This window comes from Polypterus senegalus, chromosome 6 (genome assembly GCF_016835505.1).
Source record: "Polypterus senegalus isolate Bchr_013 chromosome 6, ASM1683550v1, whole genome shotgun sequence".
Taxonomy (NCBI): Eukaryota; Metazoa; Chordata; class Cladistia; order Polypteriformes; family Polypteridae; genus Polypterus; species Polypterus senegalus.
The window spans coordinates 134,820,214-134,839,801 of NC_053159.1; the positions used below are offsets into that span (position 1 = coordinate 134,820,214).

Sequence of the window (19,588 nt, forward strand, 5' to 3'; positions counted from 1 at the left end):
ATTTCTCCCATTACTAGGTTTTGTAAAAACACCTTTGATAAGAACTACAAAGCCACCATTGGTGTAGACTTCGAAATGGAACGTTTTGAGGTCCTTGGGGTCCCATTTAGCCTGCAGCTGTGAGTATGTCCTGCTGTTTTAACATGACATTTAAATGTATTTTACAAATTCTGATGGTGATGAGCAGATGTGGTGTTCTCTTTTATAAGTTGTGTCTTCTGTCTTCAACAGATGGGACACTGCTGGCCAAGAGAGATTTAAATGCATTGCCTCCACCTACTATCGAGGAGCTCAAGGTATCTGTTATTTTCTTTTTACACTAGAGTGCTGGGGAATTTTTCATCAATATACAAATTGTATAAATATACCCAAGCAACACTAGGAGCTGCAACTAGTATTTTTTAAAACTCAAAAAAATGAAATTTTCCATGCAAGAAACATCAAAAAATCATATTTTACATTCCAGTGTCCTAGAATGATGTGTTTTGTATTTTTGGTTGTTATTCTCAGTTGTGGTGTGATTTTCAGGTTAATAAAATTCAAGCAGAATGCCAGAAAAGGAGAGTGCTGGAGAAGCAGTGACCTCAGTGATTGTAACTAATAATGCACTAGATGCCATGTGTCCTGATCCATTTCTATCATTAATTTTCTCTTTTCTGAATGTATGCTATAGAAATATTTTGCAGAAATGTAAAATTACTTCAGTACTCGTCCTATTATTTGCACCTGTTATGTTCTTTAAAGTGGATATGCTTCTACGGGACATGGTCAATTTTGTAACAGACATGCCTATGGAACAATCGCCATACAGTATACCAGCCTGAATGCGCCAGTTTACAGCTGTGATTAAACAGAAGAACAACTGAAGACCCAAAGAAAGGCTGGGGTGCTAGTGTCCAGAAAACAGAACAGAAACAGGCACTTGGTGTCACAACAGAAAACAGGCTTCTTGTACTGTATGCCTATTTCGCCAACTGGGCTCAGTGGGGAAAAAAGGGCTCATTTGAGCGGTTCAGAGTGGGCAGAGTGGTGGCTCTGAGGGTTGCCGGTTCAAATCCCATAAATGCCAAAAGGTACTCTGCTCTTTTGGACCCTTGAGCAAGGCCCTTAACCTGCAATTGCTCTGTCCTGGGTATGACGTCAATCTGCAACCAGCCATGCATGTAGGCCCTCCAACCTGCAGGGAAAACTTGGAGTTTGGTGGCAGAATTGGCACTCCAGCCACCATAAAAAAAAAAAAAAACCTCACACTGTTCTGCTCCATCTGAACTAGTGTGGTGCACTCGGGTCCTAATCTGGATCCTGAGTTGGTTTGTCGTGTGGTGGGCGCGGCAAAGCTCTGTATCCACGTGTGCTCCTAACCTCCTTAGCGGTTCTGTCATAGGGAGTTCTGACATGTGGAGGCTTCTCTGTGAGGAGAGACACCCTCCTCTGGGAATGTCTCAACTTTATAGCATCCTGGTCTGAAGAGATAGGGTCCCTGGGACATTGTGGGCGGAGTTCAGTTGCCCACTTGGGGTGGTTTCTTGGCACTGTAGAAACAGAAAAAGGTGACACAGTTATCAACTGCACCCCATCTTGTCCTTAGAGAAGGTGATCCTTGGGTGCCTAGAGTTCTAGCTAGACTTAGTGTAGTTTATGTGCTTCAATTGTGTAAGATGTAAACCTTTGCATATTGAAGGTAAGCTTAACAAAACAGTATATTACATATTAGTTTTCCTGTACTGGATATGTTTAAGCTGTAGCATTGGTGGACAAGCATACTGTACAGCAGCTTGGGCAGTTTCACTTTAGCTTAATCTGCAGATCTGCTGGTTTGGGGTAAGGGTTTTTTTTTTTTTTTTTTTGCAAAGCAAGAGATTTTGGCTGAAAAAGTCTGCTAGTGTACTGGAGAAAGCTGATGTGGAAAAGTAGATCTCAGTCAGTCGAGGCATTTTTTGCTTTGTAATTGCAAATTACAAAGGACCCATCAATGCTCATATCATTTTAACAAGCTATAGTCCTATGTTGGCATTTCCAAAATTGGACTGGCACTTCAAAACTAATTTTGTAACATTTTGCCATGCATCTGGGTTCAAAAACATTTCTTGTATATCAGCAAACTGTACTTCCATGGTGCCTGTTATTCAGTTCATAGATTTAAAAGTCAAACGTTTTCAGTGTATTTATGATAATACACACAGTTAATGTTAAACACTGTTTATAGCTTGGGCATGCTAGAAATATTTACAAAATTGTTGAGTGTCTTTGTATTAAATTAAATCATTTATTTCACTGGCATATGTAATTGCCAAAAGACATACAGCATATTAAAAAAATCATGACTTTTATAAGATCTTATGGCAAATTTATTAGCCTGGGTTAAATTGTATTTCCAATGTGAACTCAGCAAGTTTTCCTTGTGTCTGCATTGGTTGTCCTGTTGCCAGCTCTTGTTTCCTCTCCCATCTCCTGGACATTCAGATTCGCTTCACTGACAGCTCTTAGCTGGACCTTTAATGAGGTAGTGCGGGTGAAACGAACTGCCATCCTATGCTGGGCTGGTCCCCAAAGTGTGATCTTCTGCTTCCATTATAATGGAAAATGTGGCACCATAAAATAAATGAGAAATCATGATCACCATTTTTATTATAACTTCTTAACAATTTTTCTGTTTATCTTTTTCCCTCCAGCAATCATCATTGTTTTTGATGTGAATGACATTGCCTCTCTGGATCACACAAAGTAAGTACACGTGCTTTTAAGAATTTTGTAGGCCCACCACAAATCACTAGACTTAAGAGAGTCAGGAACCAGAAGGTATTTTACTTTGATTAGTAATTATTCAATAAAGTGTATGTTTCTGGTGGGAACTATCTCAATGAACTTATACAAAACCTAAGTATTGTATATTAAGTTTAAAAATGACTTCTCCACTATTTAGTTTATAAAGCTGAATTGCTAAATCTTTGCTATAATGTACGGTATATACTAAATAATACATAGTTCCAAGAAAACATTTGTGAACCCTTTGAAATTGCCTTGATCTCAATAGTTACTCATATAAATAAGGACACTTTCAAGTAGTGAATGCAGTAGGGAAAAGAAGTGCATAATGTATGTGGTTTTAATGTAAATGGATTATGTTTGTCTATTATGAATTAGTTAAAAATCAGGTCACCTTGTTACCAGATATTATTGGAGAAATTCAGGTAATTCCAAAGGGTTTACAAAATGTTCTCTTTGCTACTGTAAAATACAGGGTGAAAAATAAGTCTTGTACATCAGCTCCAGTTTATTTGTCTTGCATTCTTAACAAACATTCAGAGACACTGCACTGAGTTTTAGTACACACTGCCTTGCTCAGTGCATTGGTGCACTATTGTGCCTCATTTCTATTTGAAACACACAATTTCTGTCCAGTTTGTGTACTGTAAATGTGACACAGTTTGTAAAAAATATTAGTCCTATGTAAATATGTCCACAGTCTAGATTGCTTTAGCCATAATTCATACTGTAAAAGCTTACTTTAAGTAAAAAATACAACTCTCAGAAAGAGGACAAGCAGTTTAGCATCTCCAGCTAAAAAAGGATGTTTTTGAATTCTTTTTCTGTAAATTATAGCACAGCTATCAGTGATTGGTGATGATCATTGCTGACTGGTGGTAATGGAAAATTTTGCAGTTTATGGTTAGTAGCCACAGGGGATGCACAAACCAGTGTGTTTCTTCGTGCCGATCCCAAGCCCGGATAAATGGGGAGGGTTTTGGCAAATCAATATGCGGACAAGATGATCCGCTGTGGCAACCCCTAACGGGAGCAGTCGAAAGAAGAAGATCGTTAGTAGTTTGCACTAGGACTTTGTTTGGTTATTGTTGGTTACCTTGAATGGCCATGCAGGGCCTCTTTCTAATATCACGGAGTTCTGCAAGGTGTGTGAACATATGGTAGGTAGGCAGACAGACGGAACTACTTTATTTGACATTGTACAGAAGTTCTTTAAATAAATAAATTTATAAATAAAGTTGATGTATATACAGTATAATAAATAAGTTGATGTATATACAGTATAATAAATATATATATAATATACAGTATATACATACGACTGTAAACACACAGCAGAATGACTAAAAAAAATACAGAGTGAAAACTTCTAGCTTAGCTGTTGGTATAAAGAAGCCCCTTAGTGATTCTACTGTATATTTCATGGCTAAAAGTACGATTATCATGTGCAATTCACAGAGGTTAGGAGTGCAGGAGCCCTGTCACTGTGAAAATCCATGAAGACTTTTTGGGCCCATGTTTACTGTATATTCTAAGTTTATTGAACTAAGTAGGATACAAAAGATTGTGAGAAATGCACAAAAGAATGATTACTGTGTAAGCCAATCACGTGTGTGAGGGTGGCTGCTAAGACAAAGTGCATAATTCAGCAGTTCTTTAGTAAACTAACTTTTTACAAAATGTAATTTTTTTTTAAACTTGTGTGTATATTTATGATAGTAAATGAAAAAATGAATAAAATTACAGATACAAAAGAAAACCAACAAAACACTCGTCACAAAACGCTAAAACGTACATGACACAGCTAGCGCCCTCATGTTGTTCTACCCAGCAGCCCTTGCAGCAACCGCAGAAGCTGCCCTATGATACAATACTCTGAAATTCCTGGGATTTGCAGTCCATTTAAATAGCACAGCTGCAGCATCATCTACAGTTTTCAGCAATAGGTCGCAAAACTCACAAAATAATTTACATTTAATATTGAAGACACATTGAAAACAAAACGTTTTGTTTTATTTCTCTCCTTCGCTAATACCTTCAGGTGTTCCAGAGTATACCTCACAACTGAGCCTGTCCTTTTAGTTAGCTTATTATTTCACTGGGCCTCTCTTGATGTGACGTTACCAGCCCAGTACATCCCAGTGTAAAAAATTGCACTGGCCATCACAGAGTTGTAGAAGATGTAAAGGATGTCACTGCCCACATAAAAGAGCACAATCTCCTAAAGAAAAAGAGCCTGCTCTGCCCTTTCGTATATAGATCCTATGTGTTCTGAGACCAGTCCAACCTGTTATTGACTTGGATTCTCAAGTATTTGTAGGAGTGGACACCTCTACATTTGGTATGGCTCTTTGGTATGGCAAAAGTCAATAACCAGGTCCTTGGTTTTTCTAATGTTATGTTGCAGACAGTTCTGTCTGCACCAAGAAACACACTTTTCTGCCCGACCCCTATACTCTGTCTCATCCCCTTTATCAATATACCCCATAAGTGCAGAATCATCTGAGAATTTCTGCAAGTGACGTGGCCTGGTGCTGTATTTATAGGTGTACAAAATGAAGAGGAAAGGACACAGGACTGTTCCTTGTGGTGCTCAAATCTATATCAGAAACACCGAGAACGAGACAGGTGTGCATTCTGATATGGCCATTACAGTACAAAAGTACAAACTATAAAAAGGATATTGGTATAGCTATGTTATATGTGTTATCTATTACTTTGATTTTTGTTTTTCATTCCATTGGAATTTTGCTAACTCCCTTAAATAATCTATACATAAAATAGCTTCATTTTTAATAGCAGATGCTATAATAGCAAATAATGTAGATTAAACAATCTGCTGTGTTGTTCTTGTTTTAAGAGCCTCTTGCTGTGAACAGTTTTAACCAATGAAGTAACTGACTTGCCTTGAATGTTTATCTTTTTGTCAATCTAAAATTCACTGTGCCATATTCTTAGTATATTGAATGAGCCGTTGCTGCTCAGTGAGGTATCTTGTGTGTGTAGTTAGAGAAAACAAATTTTCTGTCACATGGTTGACCCCAGTGATTCGCATAATTAATAAATTAATACCTAGCACGTGAACCAGAGCCACACAGCTTCATAATACAAAAGAATCAAGATATTTGTATAACACAACATGACATCTCAAATTCGTTAAATCCAGCTCAGGGTCATGGGGGACCAGCAACATTTGGCTGAAGGCATGAATCAACCATGCTTGGGGCATCAGACATTTAGGTTATGGGAACAACATGCCACCTCCACACCGACAGCAGCTGGGTGAAGAATTCTAGCCTAGGACACTAGATTTGTAAAACTGATGGCTAACTATATTGTTTTTGTGTTGCTGCATACACACTTTTAAAAATATATATTTAAATGTAATATTTTTCCAGTCTTGCTATCATTGTTAAAGTTTCCATATTTTCTGATATTTTTGGAGGCATTGTAGAATTCAACAGTGTGAAAAATGCTCTGCATTCAGTGCACAAATATAAAAATATGGGATTTCAAATAATCCATTTAACTACATCAGTTTTCTTTCCCTACAATAAGTAACCAACGTACATTTGTATTTTTTACTCTGAAACATTTGTAAAGAAAATGCCATAATGCTGCAGCAAATAATGGAGTAATGGTGTGTGGGATTTTTGTACCAGGATCCATGCTCAAGCTTTATGAATTGATGCACTTCGTTAGAAAAAGTTTTTTGTTCTATTTTTATATAACTTTTTTTCTAAATTAAAGTCAAATTTAGGTTAAGCTTAAATAACTGCTTTGAAGGTGCTACAGAGTTCAGTAGCCGATACTGGATTGACCGTGTGCCAGTCAACCATACCAAAAGTGCTGCATAACAATGGCCTGTATGAAGGAGTAGCACAAAAGAAGCATTCCTCAAAAAGAATCATGTGAACACATGTTTTTAGTTTCTCAAAAAGTACAAGAGTGTCCCAGCTATGTCACTAAAAAAAAGTTTACTGGTCAGATGATATTAAATTAGAGCGTTCTGGCCTGCGTTCAGAGAGATATGTAACACTGCTTATGGTGGCAGCATTATGCTGGCAGGCTGCTCTTGGAAACTGAACATCTGTTTGAAGTAGGAGGAATGCTGGATGATGGGATAACTGCAAGAGAATCTCCTTGAATCAGCTGGGAAATTAGAAATTGGGCAAAAGTTCTTTGTTGAGTGGAACAAAAATCAGAAACACAACACCATTGTTACCTTGGAGTTGCTGCAGGATAAAATGGTGAATGTCCTACAATGATCCTATCCAATTGGAAGTGCATGTTACTTTTTTTTTTAAAAAAAAATGCGCCAACAAGCGTCAACAGCCAGGAGCAAATCTTCCTGGAAGTCTCGCTCCCAAATGGTGGTGCACATGGACCCCAAAAGACTTAAAGCTGTTGTTATTGGAAAGGGTGGCTCTATAAAGTATTTAAAGTATGGGGATCAGATACTTCTGTAAATGGCAGTTATGCTTTTGTATTCTTAAGATTTTTATTTAATTAAAAAATAAAATTTTGAGTTGCTGTCTCTTTAATTAAACATATATTAAGCAAATTTCAGCGTAAGAACTGATGTTCAATAAAATTACAGATTTATTCTAGAGATTGAATACTTTTGCAAGATCCCATATGTAACTTTTTACGCACTGGAGTGCCCTCTGCTGGTTAGTCTCTTTACAATTAGTGATTGTTGATGATTGTGTGCTGATTTCAGCTGTATTACTGTATTTTTATTAATGCTGAAAACTATTATGTTCTAATAGTTTTAATAATATTTCCCCCTAAAGGCAGTGGCTTCTTGATGCACTGAAAGAAAATGATCCTAATAATGTGCTGCTGTTTTTAGTTGGAACCAAAAAAGATTTAAGCGTAAGTATGACATGTTAATGTTTGTGAAATTTAATATAATGAATTCCTAAATAAATCTGTTGCTGCTTTTTGTTTTGTCGGATTTGTCAATATTGTCTTGAAGTGGTTAATGTATTGCACATTAATACCAGTCAGATTTGCCACAAACTAAGCCTGTCCTGGCTGCAGGTTTTTGTTCCAACCAGTTTTACAACCAGTGAGTCATTTTAACTTGAATTAATCTCATTGTTTAAATAAGTATTTGTATTATTTTGCTTACAGAAAGGTAAAGTAGTGTGAGATTTACATACAGTATATAAGAAATTTAGGAATATTTGTATTTTTCCTAGTGTTGTATGCTTTGCATTCTTTTGTTATTTTAGCTCTAATTTATTGAGAATTGTTCCTTAATTGTATCTTGATAATAACATCAATAACCGTGCAAACAACAGTTAATTCTGGGAGCCTGCAGCCACTTCAGTGTCATACCCATGAGTGTGTGAGTTAGTAAATGACAACTTCAATAGCCAGAACACCAGAAAAAGCAGAATATAAGTGATGATAATAGTCATGAAAATCTTTAAACCCAAAACAAAAAACACTAAATTATCACTATGTACTATAAATAAATGCATACTACATTGAAGTAAATACTTAACTAAATTCAATATTAAAAACGACTGAATCGAACTGCTAAACCCAGATTTTTCATTTTTGTAATGACACCAAGACACAGAAACTGTGCAATAACAGCTTACCTAATTAATACAGGAGTTCAATTAAAGGGAATATTTGGTTGGGATGAAAACCTGCAGCCATGGTGGACCCTCAGGAGTGAATTTGAAAACCACTAACCTAAGCTGTTCACAGATGGGTAGAGAAGAGGAAGTTTGATTAATAAGGTGCCATAGACTCACTGATATTGTGTTGTTCCAGTCAGCTTCCCAGTATATGCAAGTTGAACAGGATGCTATCAAGATGGCCAAGGAGATGAAAGCTGAATATTGGGTTGTATCATCACTCACAGGTGAGGCTCGACATGGCTAACATAGTAGCAAATGCAGCTGTTTTGAGCACTAGAAATACCTTACATGGCAGCAAACACAGAGGACGTGCAGTACATCGATAAGATAGCCCTCTGCTGCTGTTTCATATCTCTCTCTATCTCTCTATCTATCTATACTAATAAAAGGCAAAGCACTCACTCACTCATCACTAATTCTCCAACTTTCCGTGTAGGTAGAAGGCTGAAATTTAGCAGGCTTATTCCTTACAGCTTACTTACAAAAGTTAAGCAGGTTTCATTTCGACATTCTACACGTAAAGGTCGACAACGTCCGCCATGTTGAACTTTCTTATTTATAGCCCCATCTTCACGAAATTTGGTAGGCGGCTTCCCAGCGCTAACCAAAACCTATGTACGTACTTATTTTGGTGGTATGACGCCACTGTCAGCTGCCATATTAAACTTTCCAACGTCACTAATTCTCCACCTTCCCGTGTAGGTAGAAGGCTGAAATTTGGCAGGCTCATTCCTTACAGCTTACTTGCAAAAGTTGGGCAGGTTTCATTTTGAAATTCTACGCGTAACGGTCAAAACGGTCAACAACGTCCGCCATGTTGAACTTTCTTATTTATGGCCCCATCTTCACGAAATTTGGTAGGCGGCTTCCCTGCACTAACTGAAACCGATGTACATACTTATTTCAGTGGTATGACGCCATTGTCGGTCGCCATATTGAACTTTCCAACGGTCTTTGTTAGTTATGGGCCCATCTTCAAGAAATTTGGTATGCGGATTCCCAACGCTAACTGAATCCTACTTATGTACATATATATGTCCATAGCCTGCAGCTCGGGCGGCGTTGGGTCCCCCATCCCAACGCCTCCCACGTTGTTGGCTGCCTGCCTATGAGAGGCTGTCCGTTGCTCCGGTCTCTTCATTCCCTTCCTTGCTTTGCCACGAGATTCACATAAATTCACATCAACATAATTGAAACAAACCATGAAACTCAAACCGATTATGACAGCAGAAATCCAAGCTGTGAGATTTCAGACAAGATTACTTTTCACATGGCCAACTGTACGTTGCATGCTCAAGAGTAAGCTCAGCGCACAGCTTGGTCATATTACAACCAGAGGGCCGAACTGACAATGTGGTATACAAACAGATCCTTAACCATAATTACTGGTATATTTTCCCTCAGTTTAAAAAGGTTTAATTTTCTTCTTAATAAAAATTTTAAGGCAGTACTTCGCCGCTGCGAAGCGTGGGTATGTTGCTAGTATATTATATATATAATTCACTAAGGCAAGACACCCATGGAAAGCACGCCGGAAGAGGCGTGGATTCACTAAGCCGCCGACAAGTAAGACACCTATGGCGCACGCAGGGAGGAGCCACGCCCACCAACTCCAAGACCATTGGATATGACAACAACTTGCACAGCCACACCTAAAAACTCTGATGCGACGACACAGAAATAACGGCGTCATTTATATTCGTCTGTCGTAGAGGCCTCATGTACCTCCGAGCCACCTTGACTGTTCATAGAGGCATGTTTCCCGTGGAGGTGAGTCGCCATATGCAGCGTGTAAAACAGTTTGCGAGGGGTATCCCATGGGATCCTTAAAACAATCCTTTACAACTGAGGTTAAAACACAATGAAGTAAGCAGTCTTTAAAACCGAAGTTTTGTTATGACGCACGCACAGCGCGCCATAGCAAACTGTTTTACATGCTACATACAGCAATTCGCATCTGCGACAAACATGCGTCTTCTTCACTCACGGACAATTATATGTTGCTCTCTCCAGAGTTCCATGTTTTCATCACTTTCTGTTGTATCCTCAAATCCTCCCTTTTTAGACAACTGTGCCTTTCCAGAAGTGTTCAACCATCAATAAATAATAACGCGGCGTTTGTTATGCCGCACGTTCACTATTGTGTTGTATTTTGCTCTCTCCAGAGTTCCATCTTTTCATTCACTTACTGTTGTATTCTCACACCAACCCATTTTAGACAACCGTGTCTTTCCAGAAGTGTTTAGCCGTTGAACCCCATTCGGGCTGCAAACCGTGGAATTCCCACTAATTGTGACTCATACGCTCCTACTGGTTGCGTCCCTTCCCTTTGTTCACACCCCCCTCCCACCTCGCTACTACCGTGGTCGGGTGTCTTGGTGGATTATACACTCACCTAAAGGATTATTAGGAACACCTGTTCAATTTCTCATTAATGCAATTATCTAATCAACCAATCACATGGCAGTTGCTCCAATGCATTTAGGGGTGTGGTCCTGGTCAAGACAATCTCCTGAACTCCAAACTGAATGTCAGAATGGGAAAAAGAGGTGATTTAAGCAATTTTGAGCGTGACATGGTTGTTGGTGCCAGATGGGCCGGTCTGAGTATTTCACAATCTGCTCAGTTACTGGGATTTTCACGCACAACCATTTCTAGGGTTTAGAAAGAATGGTGTGAAAAGGGAAAAACGTCCAGTATGAGGTCAGAGGAGAATGGGCCGACTGATTCAAGCTGATAGAAGAGCAACTTTGACTGAAATAACCACTCGTTACAAGCGAGGTATGCAGCAAAGCATTTGTGAAGCCACAACACGCACAACCTTGAGGCGGATGGGCTACAACAGCAGAAGACCCCACCGGGTACCACTCATCTCCACTACAAATAGGAAAAAGAGGCTACAATTTGCACAAGCTCACCAAAATTGGATAGTTGAAGACTGGAAAAATGTTGCCTGGTCTGATGAGTTTCGATTTCTGTGGAGACATTCAAATGGTAGAGTCAGAATTTGGCGTAAACAGAATGAGAACATGGATCCATCATGCCTTGTTACCACTGTGCAGGCTGGTGGTGGTGGTGTAATGGTGTGGGGATGTTTTCTTGGCACACTTTAGGCCCCTTAGTGCCAATTGGGCATCGTTTAAATGCCACGGGCTACCTGAGCATTGTTTCTGACCATGTCCATCCCTTCATGACCACCATGTACCCATCCTCTGATGGCTACTTCCAGCAGGATAATGCACCATGTCACAAAGCTCGAATCATTTCAAATTGGTTTCTTGAACATGACAATGAGTTCACTGTACTAAAATGGACCCCACAGCCACCAGATCTCAACCCAATAGAGCATCTTTGGGATGTGGTGGAACGGGAGCTTCGTGCCCTGGATGTGCATCCCACAAATCTCCATCAACTGCAAGATGCTATCCTATCAATATGGGCCAACATTTCTAAAGAATGCTTTCAGCACCTTGTTGAATCAATGCCACGTAGAATTAAGGCAGTTCTGAAGGCGAAAGGGGGTCAAACACCGTTATTAGTATGGTGTTCCTAATAATCCTTTAGGTGAGTGCATATAGAAAAGCAGCCAAAACCGCACAGAGCAATGAGACGTCTACATGAGTCACAGGTGCATCTGGACTGTGTAAAGACGACAACGACTCAATTGACGAGTTGGAGGTGGGCACATGAGCGGGCAGTGCATACTGAACGAGAAATCAGCAGACTAGCATGACGGAGGGAGCTGAATGGACGTCCTTCTCCTCTCCTCCCATTCCACACTGAGCGCCGTGCACCCCCATCCCTCCGTCTGGCAGGAGAAGTTGCGATGACGGTCCACCAGTTTTCAGTCACGGACGATTGTGTGTTGGTTCGTTCTGTGCATTGTTACAATGTAACTTTTCTTGCTGACTTATTACATTACAAATTTTTCAAATGTTAATTTTCTCCCTGTGCTTAAAAATCATTAAAAAACCGGCCTGATTATGCGGCGTATGGTACGCCACGAGTTGGCTAGTATTGTATACTATGAAGCCGGTGGCACACACAATTCAAGCTGATTCTAGATCATATATTGCAGCGGCATCAGCTAATTTAAAAAAATTATCCAAGGTGGGAGATACGGACCTGCCCCCTGTTTGCTTCCGAAATGCTTCTTATTGTGAAGGTATTGGTAGTATGTTTATCTAAGCCACCGCTTACTTTTAGTTTTGGGATTAACTGAATAATTCCCAATAAACTATGGTCCAAGTAAAGACTCAAGTTTTATGCTAATTTGCCTTGCAGTGGTGTCTGAATGAATGAAAACAGCATAACCTTTTATGAAAAACCACCAATAAAAACTATCACTCTTAGCAATACTGCCTAATTACAGTAGATAATATTGTGAAAACAAGAATATTGAAATTAAAAATGACTGGTGTACTAAGAAAGCAACTGAATGCACCATACCATAGAGTAGAAAATTAAATGGAACTGTAAATAATTAATCAATCATATATATCCATCCATTTTCCTTACGTTTATTCAGGGCAGAGTTGCGGGGTAGCAGTTCCAGCAGTGCACACACCCACACACACTAGGCTCATCGTTCACAATGAAATTCTTATCTCAGGAAGCAGTGGAGGTGTTTTTTGGGAAATCTATTGCTTCTTCCAGAATTTCTTATTGTGGTGTGACTACGGTGGACTACTGAGTGACTGTTATGAGTTGTACTTCTTGCTGATTTAATGCAAATGAATTTTTCCTATTCAGTAAGCGCCAGTGCACACAAGTGTATAATGCATGTGTTAATTCAGATCTTGCTGTAATGGCATGATGCAAGAAGCAATGTGAATAATGCACTCCAAGCAGTAGTAAGCTAGCATGGAGCATGTACTGTATGTAGTATGTGACTGATTTGGACATACTTACAACAGTTTTAGTGGGACGGTTAGTAACAGTGATGGGACACACTGTGAAAAGAAGATAGAGGTATACAGTGTACCTCATAAGCAAAATTATGATCAATCTCTGGGGCCCATGTATGATAAACCGCAAAGTGATGAAGGAAGTTTACTGATGCAGATATGTATTTTTTTAATCCATCTACAGGAGAAAATGTGAATGAATTCTTCTTTAGGGTCGCATCCCTAACATTTGAAACTTGTGTGCTGTCTGAGTTGGAGAAATCTGAATCCAGGCGCATTGGAGATGTTGTTCGTGAGTATTCTAAAGTATGCCTAAATCATATCTGGTTGGCTCTTGTGAACGGAGTCAGTAAAGAAAGAAAAAGTGTGATGGTGAATTCTCACTTAATGAAGCTTAATACCTGCTAAAAGATAAAAGACATATAGAAACTAACCACGCAAAGACAAAAAGGGTACAATTTTAAAAATGTGCAAAAAAAAAGGAATTCATCCATGAAGTGTAGATAAACAGAATGTATATGTAATACAAGGGGGAAAACACTGCAATGGAGTGTCTTGGCGTTGTTTTCTGTGTAGAGCTTGCACATTCTTCCTTTTTGCAACCCAAAAAACCTACACTCACTAGCCACTATATTAGGTACACCTGTTCAACTGCTTGTTCACGCACATATCTAATTAGCCAATCACATGGCAGCAGCTCAATGCATTTAGACATTTAGACATTGTCAAGATGACCAGTTCACACTGACCATCACAATGGTTAAGAACAATGATTTAAGTGACTTTGAATGTGGCATGGTTGAGATGGGCTCATCCAAGTATTTCAGAAACTGCTAATCTGCTGGGATTTTCACGCACAGCCATCCCTAGGACTTGCAGAGAATGGTCAGAAAAAAAGATATTATCAAGTTAGCAGCAGTTCTCTAGGCAAAAATGCCTTCTTGATGCCAGAAGTCATAGGAGACTGGCCAGACTGGTTTGAGCTGATAGGAAGGCAAACTAAGTCAAATAACTACTTGTTACAACCGAGGTAGGCAAAAGAGTATCTCTGAAGGCATAACATGTCGAACCTCGAAGCAGATGTGGTCTCCTGCTGCAGTAGCCCACTTGGTGCCACTCCTGTCAACAAACAGGCAGATGAGGCTACAATTCAGTCAAGCTTACCAAAATTGGACAACAGAAGATTGGAAAAATGTTGCCTGGTCTGATGAGTCTCGATTTCTGCTGCCACATTCAGATGGTAGGTTCAGAATTTGGCATCAACAACATGAAAGCATTGATCCATCTTGCCTTGTATCAACGGTTCAGGCTGCTGGTGGTGGTGTGGGAGATATTTTCTTGGCACACTTTGAGTCCTTTAGTGCCAATTGAGCGAGCATTGTATAAATGCCACAGCCTACCTGAGTATTGTTGCTGACTATGTCCATCCCTTTGTGACCGCAGTGTACCCATCATATGATGGCTACTTCCAGCACAATAATGTGCCGTGTTAGAAAGCTCAGATCATCTCAAACTGAGCTCACCGTACCTGACAATGAGTTCACCGTACTCAAATGGCCTCCACAGTCACCAGATTTCAATAGGGTATCTGGGATGCGATGAAACAGGAGATTTGCATTGTGGATGTGCAGCCGACAAATCGGCAGCAACTGTGTGATGCTATCATGTCAGTATTGACCAAAGACCCTGAGGAATGTTTCCAGCACCTTGTTCAATCTGTGCAAGAAAGAATTACAGTAGTTCTAAAGGCAAAGGGGGTCCAACTCGGTGCTAGCAAGGTGTCCATAATAAAATGGCCAGTATATGTGTATACAAAAAGAGCAAAATAGGTTCAGAAAAACATGGTAATGTTAAATTGGCCGTAGTTTGTATTTGTGTGTGTGTGTATTTTTGTGTGCATTTTCATCCTGCTGTGATGAACTGTGTCTTGCCAAGTGATTGCTCCCATCTTGTGTCTGATGTTTACTGGGATAGGATCCCAGAGACCCTGCTCAGAATACGCAGGTTTAGAAAATGAATGAATGGATGTAAAAATGAGCAAACGTATCAAGGGGTGTGTGAGTGTGTACAGCAATGGATGGACTAATGAACTGTCCAGGGGTCTGACCCTCAACAACCTTGAACTGGATTAAACAGGACTGGGAATATTAAATCCATCAGGAACATTTTTTTGTGATCTTAATTATTCTTTTAGTAAAATTAAGAAAGGAGGAGTACATTTTGGGATAAACTTCACAAAAAGGTGGGCATGTAGGTCATTTAATGATCTTGGGTTTTAGTTTGTGTGAGAATGTGGTATTACTTTTCATCCAGTGGTCTGCGACTCTGTATAACAAAGGTTCCATTTATTCTTTCAGGGATTAATAGTAACTCGCATAATCTGTACGAGACCAAGAAGAATAAAGCAAACTGCTGCAAGTGACGATCAAGGCTGAAGTTTTTGTATGCAGGTTATAAGTACAGAGGACTGCATCAAAAGCACTGGACAAAGTGTTTGTTGCGCTGGAGCGGAAAAGAACAATCTGCACTTTATTATCTTATCACAAAATTAAGCCTCCACTCAAAGAGGACCAGGCCTTTTTTGAGTTTGGTTAAAGCTTGTAATGTTTCTAGTACTCCCTCCAGAATATGCTAAAAAGAGAAATGCATCTGCAAAGTATTCCTTAAACAATTGTGCAGCTGGTTCTGCGCTTCAGTGTTCTGTTGTCAACATAAAGTGATAGGGACTGCCTTCTAACAGAGAAAGTAAGTCCCATCTACGTTGATCTAGCATCACAGATGGACATTTCTATACAATTTCCACTGAACAAGAACTACTACTTTATTGCAAAAAATAATAAAAAAAGGTGCTGCCTATTGAATAGGTTAACTGCATATGAAAATCATTTTTTGTCAAACTATTGTAATACAAGACAGAACTCTGTCCAAAGACCTCTCATGTTTTATACGTTTTTTGGTATATTTTATTAGTAGCCAGTGATTTGTTTGCAGACTTTGCATTTTATAAATAAAGAAAAATGCCAAAATTAGCAGCCTGTTTGGTTTTAGGGTATGATTTGGTCTGTAAATCACAGATAAGTTACACCAGATGTGATATAAGTGAAAGTGTAACACTTATTTAACAGGGTATGTGATGTATTTCCAGTCTTCTCTTAAGTATTATTTATTACGTTGGTGTTAATGAACTAGTTTAATATGACAGTAAAGCACTTTTTCAAATGTTTTTAAATACACAAAGGTATTTCATGTAATAGCCTGTCTGTATAATAGTGTCTTGAAATATACAAAATCACAAACAAGCGAGTAAGTCTATTAAAATATGACCATTAAATCTTCTATGAATGCTGCTCTAAAACAGGGCACTACTTTAATTTGTGTATATTAGTTGTTTTTTTTTTAATTGAAGTGGTGATATCTAAACACAAAGTTCCTTTCTCTACTTTAATTGAAGTAAATACATCTCTTTGGTGGCCAAAACTCTCAAGACTCTGGGGACTTAAGACTCTGGAAAATATCCCCCTGACTAGAGCTCCTGTGAATATCACCCAAAGTGTTGCAATGTGTATTTCTGTACAGTATTTGCTGATAGGAATGGAATTTTTGTACAAGTTCTAAGGCTTTGTAGGAAGTTATGCACTAATCATGTGTAACTCTTAAAACTGATGAAAAGCCAGCTTCCAGAAATCCTAGTTGAAGTCATGCAAGAAAAGGGTGGTCAAATATAAAAACAATCTTGCTTGAGTTTTTAACATTTTGGTGTCTCATTTATTATGAATTTGTACAGAGTGGTCAGATATTTATACATATAAAAAAGTATTTTACAAAGAAGTTCATACCTGAATGACAGAAAATATGAAAAGAGTTTACACTAACCAGTCTGTGTCATAGCCTTCCTCCTACTCTCTGTATTTAATACATTTTTGAAGGAAAAAAAAAAATCCTATTTCATCTCATCCACACTCACAAGGCAAAGTGTGGATGAAACGTACACAAGTTGATGACACTCCGGTTATCCCCTAGAGCAGTATTTCTCAAACATTTTCATTCTGCGACCCATTTTTTTTCCGCAATCTAGTGCAGGGGTCTCCAACTCCAGTCCTGGGGCCTCATGCATAAGGCCGTGCGTAGAATTCACACTATAACGTGACGTAAGCACAAAAACCGAAATGTGCTTGCGCACAGAAAAATCCAGATGCAGGAATCTGTGTGTTCGCCAACTTCCGCGTTCTTCCGCTACATAAATCCCAGTCAGTGTGAAAAGTAACGCTCGTGCACGCCCGCCCCAACTCCTCCCAGAATTACGCCTCTTTGAATATGCAAATCAATATAAATAGCCCTGAAGTTCGGCGTTCTGTGAAAAGACAATGGGAAAAGCACGGGGGAAAATATAAGAATTTCAGTGAATACCAAATGGAGGCATGGAAAAACGTACTATTTGTTGGTTTAAACAGTAGTATAAACAACAAAAGGAAGTTGCTCGAGTGGCATAGCGTGTCGGAGAAACTCAAAAGCCTTATTTTCACAAAGTCGCACAGTGCCAAAATAAAAAAGAAGTCACATATCAAAGTCGCTGTGAAAAGGCGAGTCGTAGCCCACTGTCTGAGTGTCATATGAAAGCTTATTAGGGTACAGAAAAAAAAATAGGCACATGGGGGAAAAAAACACGAAATGTCAACTTTAATCTCGAAATTTCCACTTTAATCACGTAGTATATTTTGTCATTAAAGTAAAACATCGTAAACTTCATCTTAAAATCATTTAATTTACTATTTTCTCAAATCTCATCGTAACTAAAGTAGTACGTTAAATGCTTTGTTTTGTATTTGATCTTCTATGTGTGTGAATCACTACGTGCGTCTGTTCTTTCTTTTTCTCCGACAGGACACAGAATCCATTACATTCGTGATATTACAGCTCTCTGAATTATTAAAATACTGAGATGTATACGTGATATCATTTTCATAATGATTGGATTGAAAGCATGTTATTAAACATGGGAACACGATGGCGCAGTGATTGTTCATGTCTCACACAAGATGCTGCTGAGCCATGCGCGACCTTCGATGAAATAATTTATTGTAGCAGGACTGTCTCTTTCAAACGTACTAACCTCCAATTCCTGTCCTTACTTTTCTTTCCCCAAATACCCAATCTCCACACAATCAGCTCTGTAATAGACATTAAGACATCTGTAAGCTTACAACGATGATTATTCAAAACCTTTAAGGAACATTGAAATATCTTCATAGAACATGTTTAATTATTCTATCTGTCTATCCGTCCAGTGTCGTGCCAGCCTCAGTAAATATACAGCGCGAGGCAGGAACAATACATGAACTTGCTAGCGCTGCGGCACTGTGTCCTCACATGTTTAATTATTAACAATACAGATTATTTAAATGAAGTTAAAGTGTTATCTGTTTAATATAATCAACATATCTTGCTGCATTTCATCTTAAAAATGGTATTGTCATCATATGTAAATACGCGCTTTATAAAGTGGCGCAGGTTGTGCAATATTATAACTGTAGTGCAAGTTTACAGTGAGGTGATTGTACTTATAAGTACAAACAGTTCTACAAGGAGCAATTGATTGTGTTTATAGTTCTTGGGATGAAACTGTTTCTGAACCGCGAGGCCCACACAGGAAAGGCTTTGAAATGTTTTGCTGTGGCTGAGGCAGTATGTGCTTGATGCAGTATACCGATAATTCTCTTTCCTATCAGCTGCTGCTGTGATTCCCCACTCAGATACAGTGATAAAAATACTCTGAGTGGTGCAGTGAGAGTAATATGGAAAAAGATGATCCGCTGTGGCAACCCTTAAAGGGAGCAGCTGAAAGAAGAAAAAGAAGATGAAGATGGTGCAGTGAGAGTAACAATGTTAAACTAGTTATGGTATTTGGAATGATATTGCTATTCCCTGGACCATTATATTGTTACAGTTTAATTACAATTAGATGCATTATACTAATAAACAATATGCGGTTAATTTCAGTGTACTGTATTTATAAAGGCACGTCAGGAATGTGGTTCTAAGAAATAAAGGGTAACCACACAGGAACAGTAGCACTGCTTTGACGCTGGGTGCCGCCAGTCTGCAAAACCGAGCGGAGAACTTGCGTATGACAGGGTATGAGGTACCGTGGAAATGTGTGTGGCTTTACGCCAAGTGTAGGTTTTATACATCGCGACTTGAACGCCGAAATGTTCTTACGCAACATTTCTGTGCATACGCACCATTTATACATGAGGC

At 39.0% G+C, this 19,588-nt stretch overlaps 1 protein-coding gene across 2 annotated transcripts in view; it reads left to right on the plus strand.

Moving 5' to 3' along the window:
• Positions 1–17,271, plus strand: part of LOC120531662 (ras-related protein Rab-34-like) — a 47,971-nt gene extending 30,700 nt beyond the window's left edge. For both annotated transcript variants that reach the window (XM_039757273.1, XM_039757274.1), the window contains exons 5-11: positions 18–119; positions 232–296; positions 2,673–2,724; positions 7,563–7,644; positions 8,560–8,650; positions 13,518–13,625; positions 15,691–17,271. In XM_039757273.1, the coding sequence (XP_039613207.1) occupies positions 18–119; positions 232–296; positions 2,673–2,724; positions 7,563–7,644; positions 8,560–8,650; positions 13,518–13,625; positions 15,691–15,755 (565 nt within the window). In that variant the 3' untranslated portion in view covers positions 15,756–17,271. The remainder of the gene's footprint in view (positions 1–17; positions 120–231; positions 297–2,672; positions 2,725–7,562; positions 7,645–8,559; positions 8,651–13,517; positions 13,626–15,690) is intronic.
• The last annotated feature ends 2,317 nt before the right edge of the window (positions 17,272–19,588 follow it).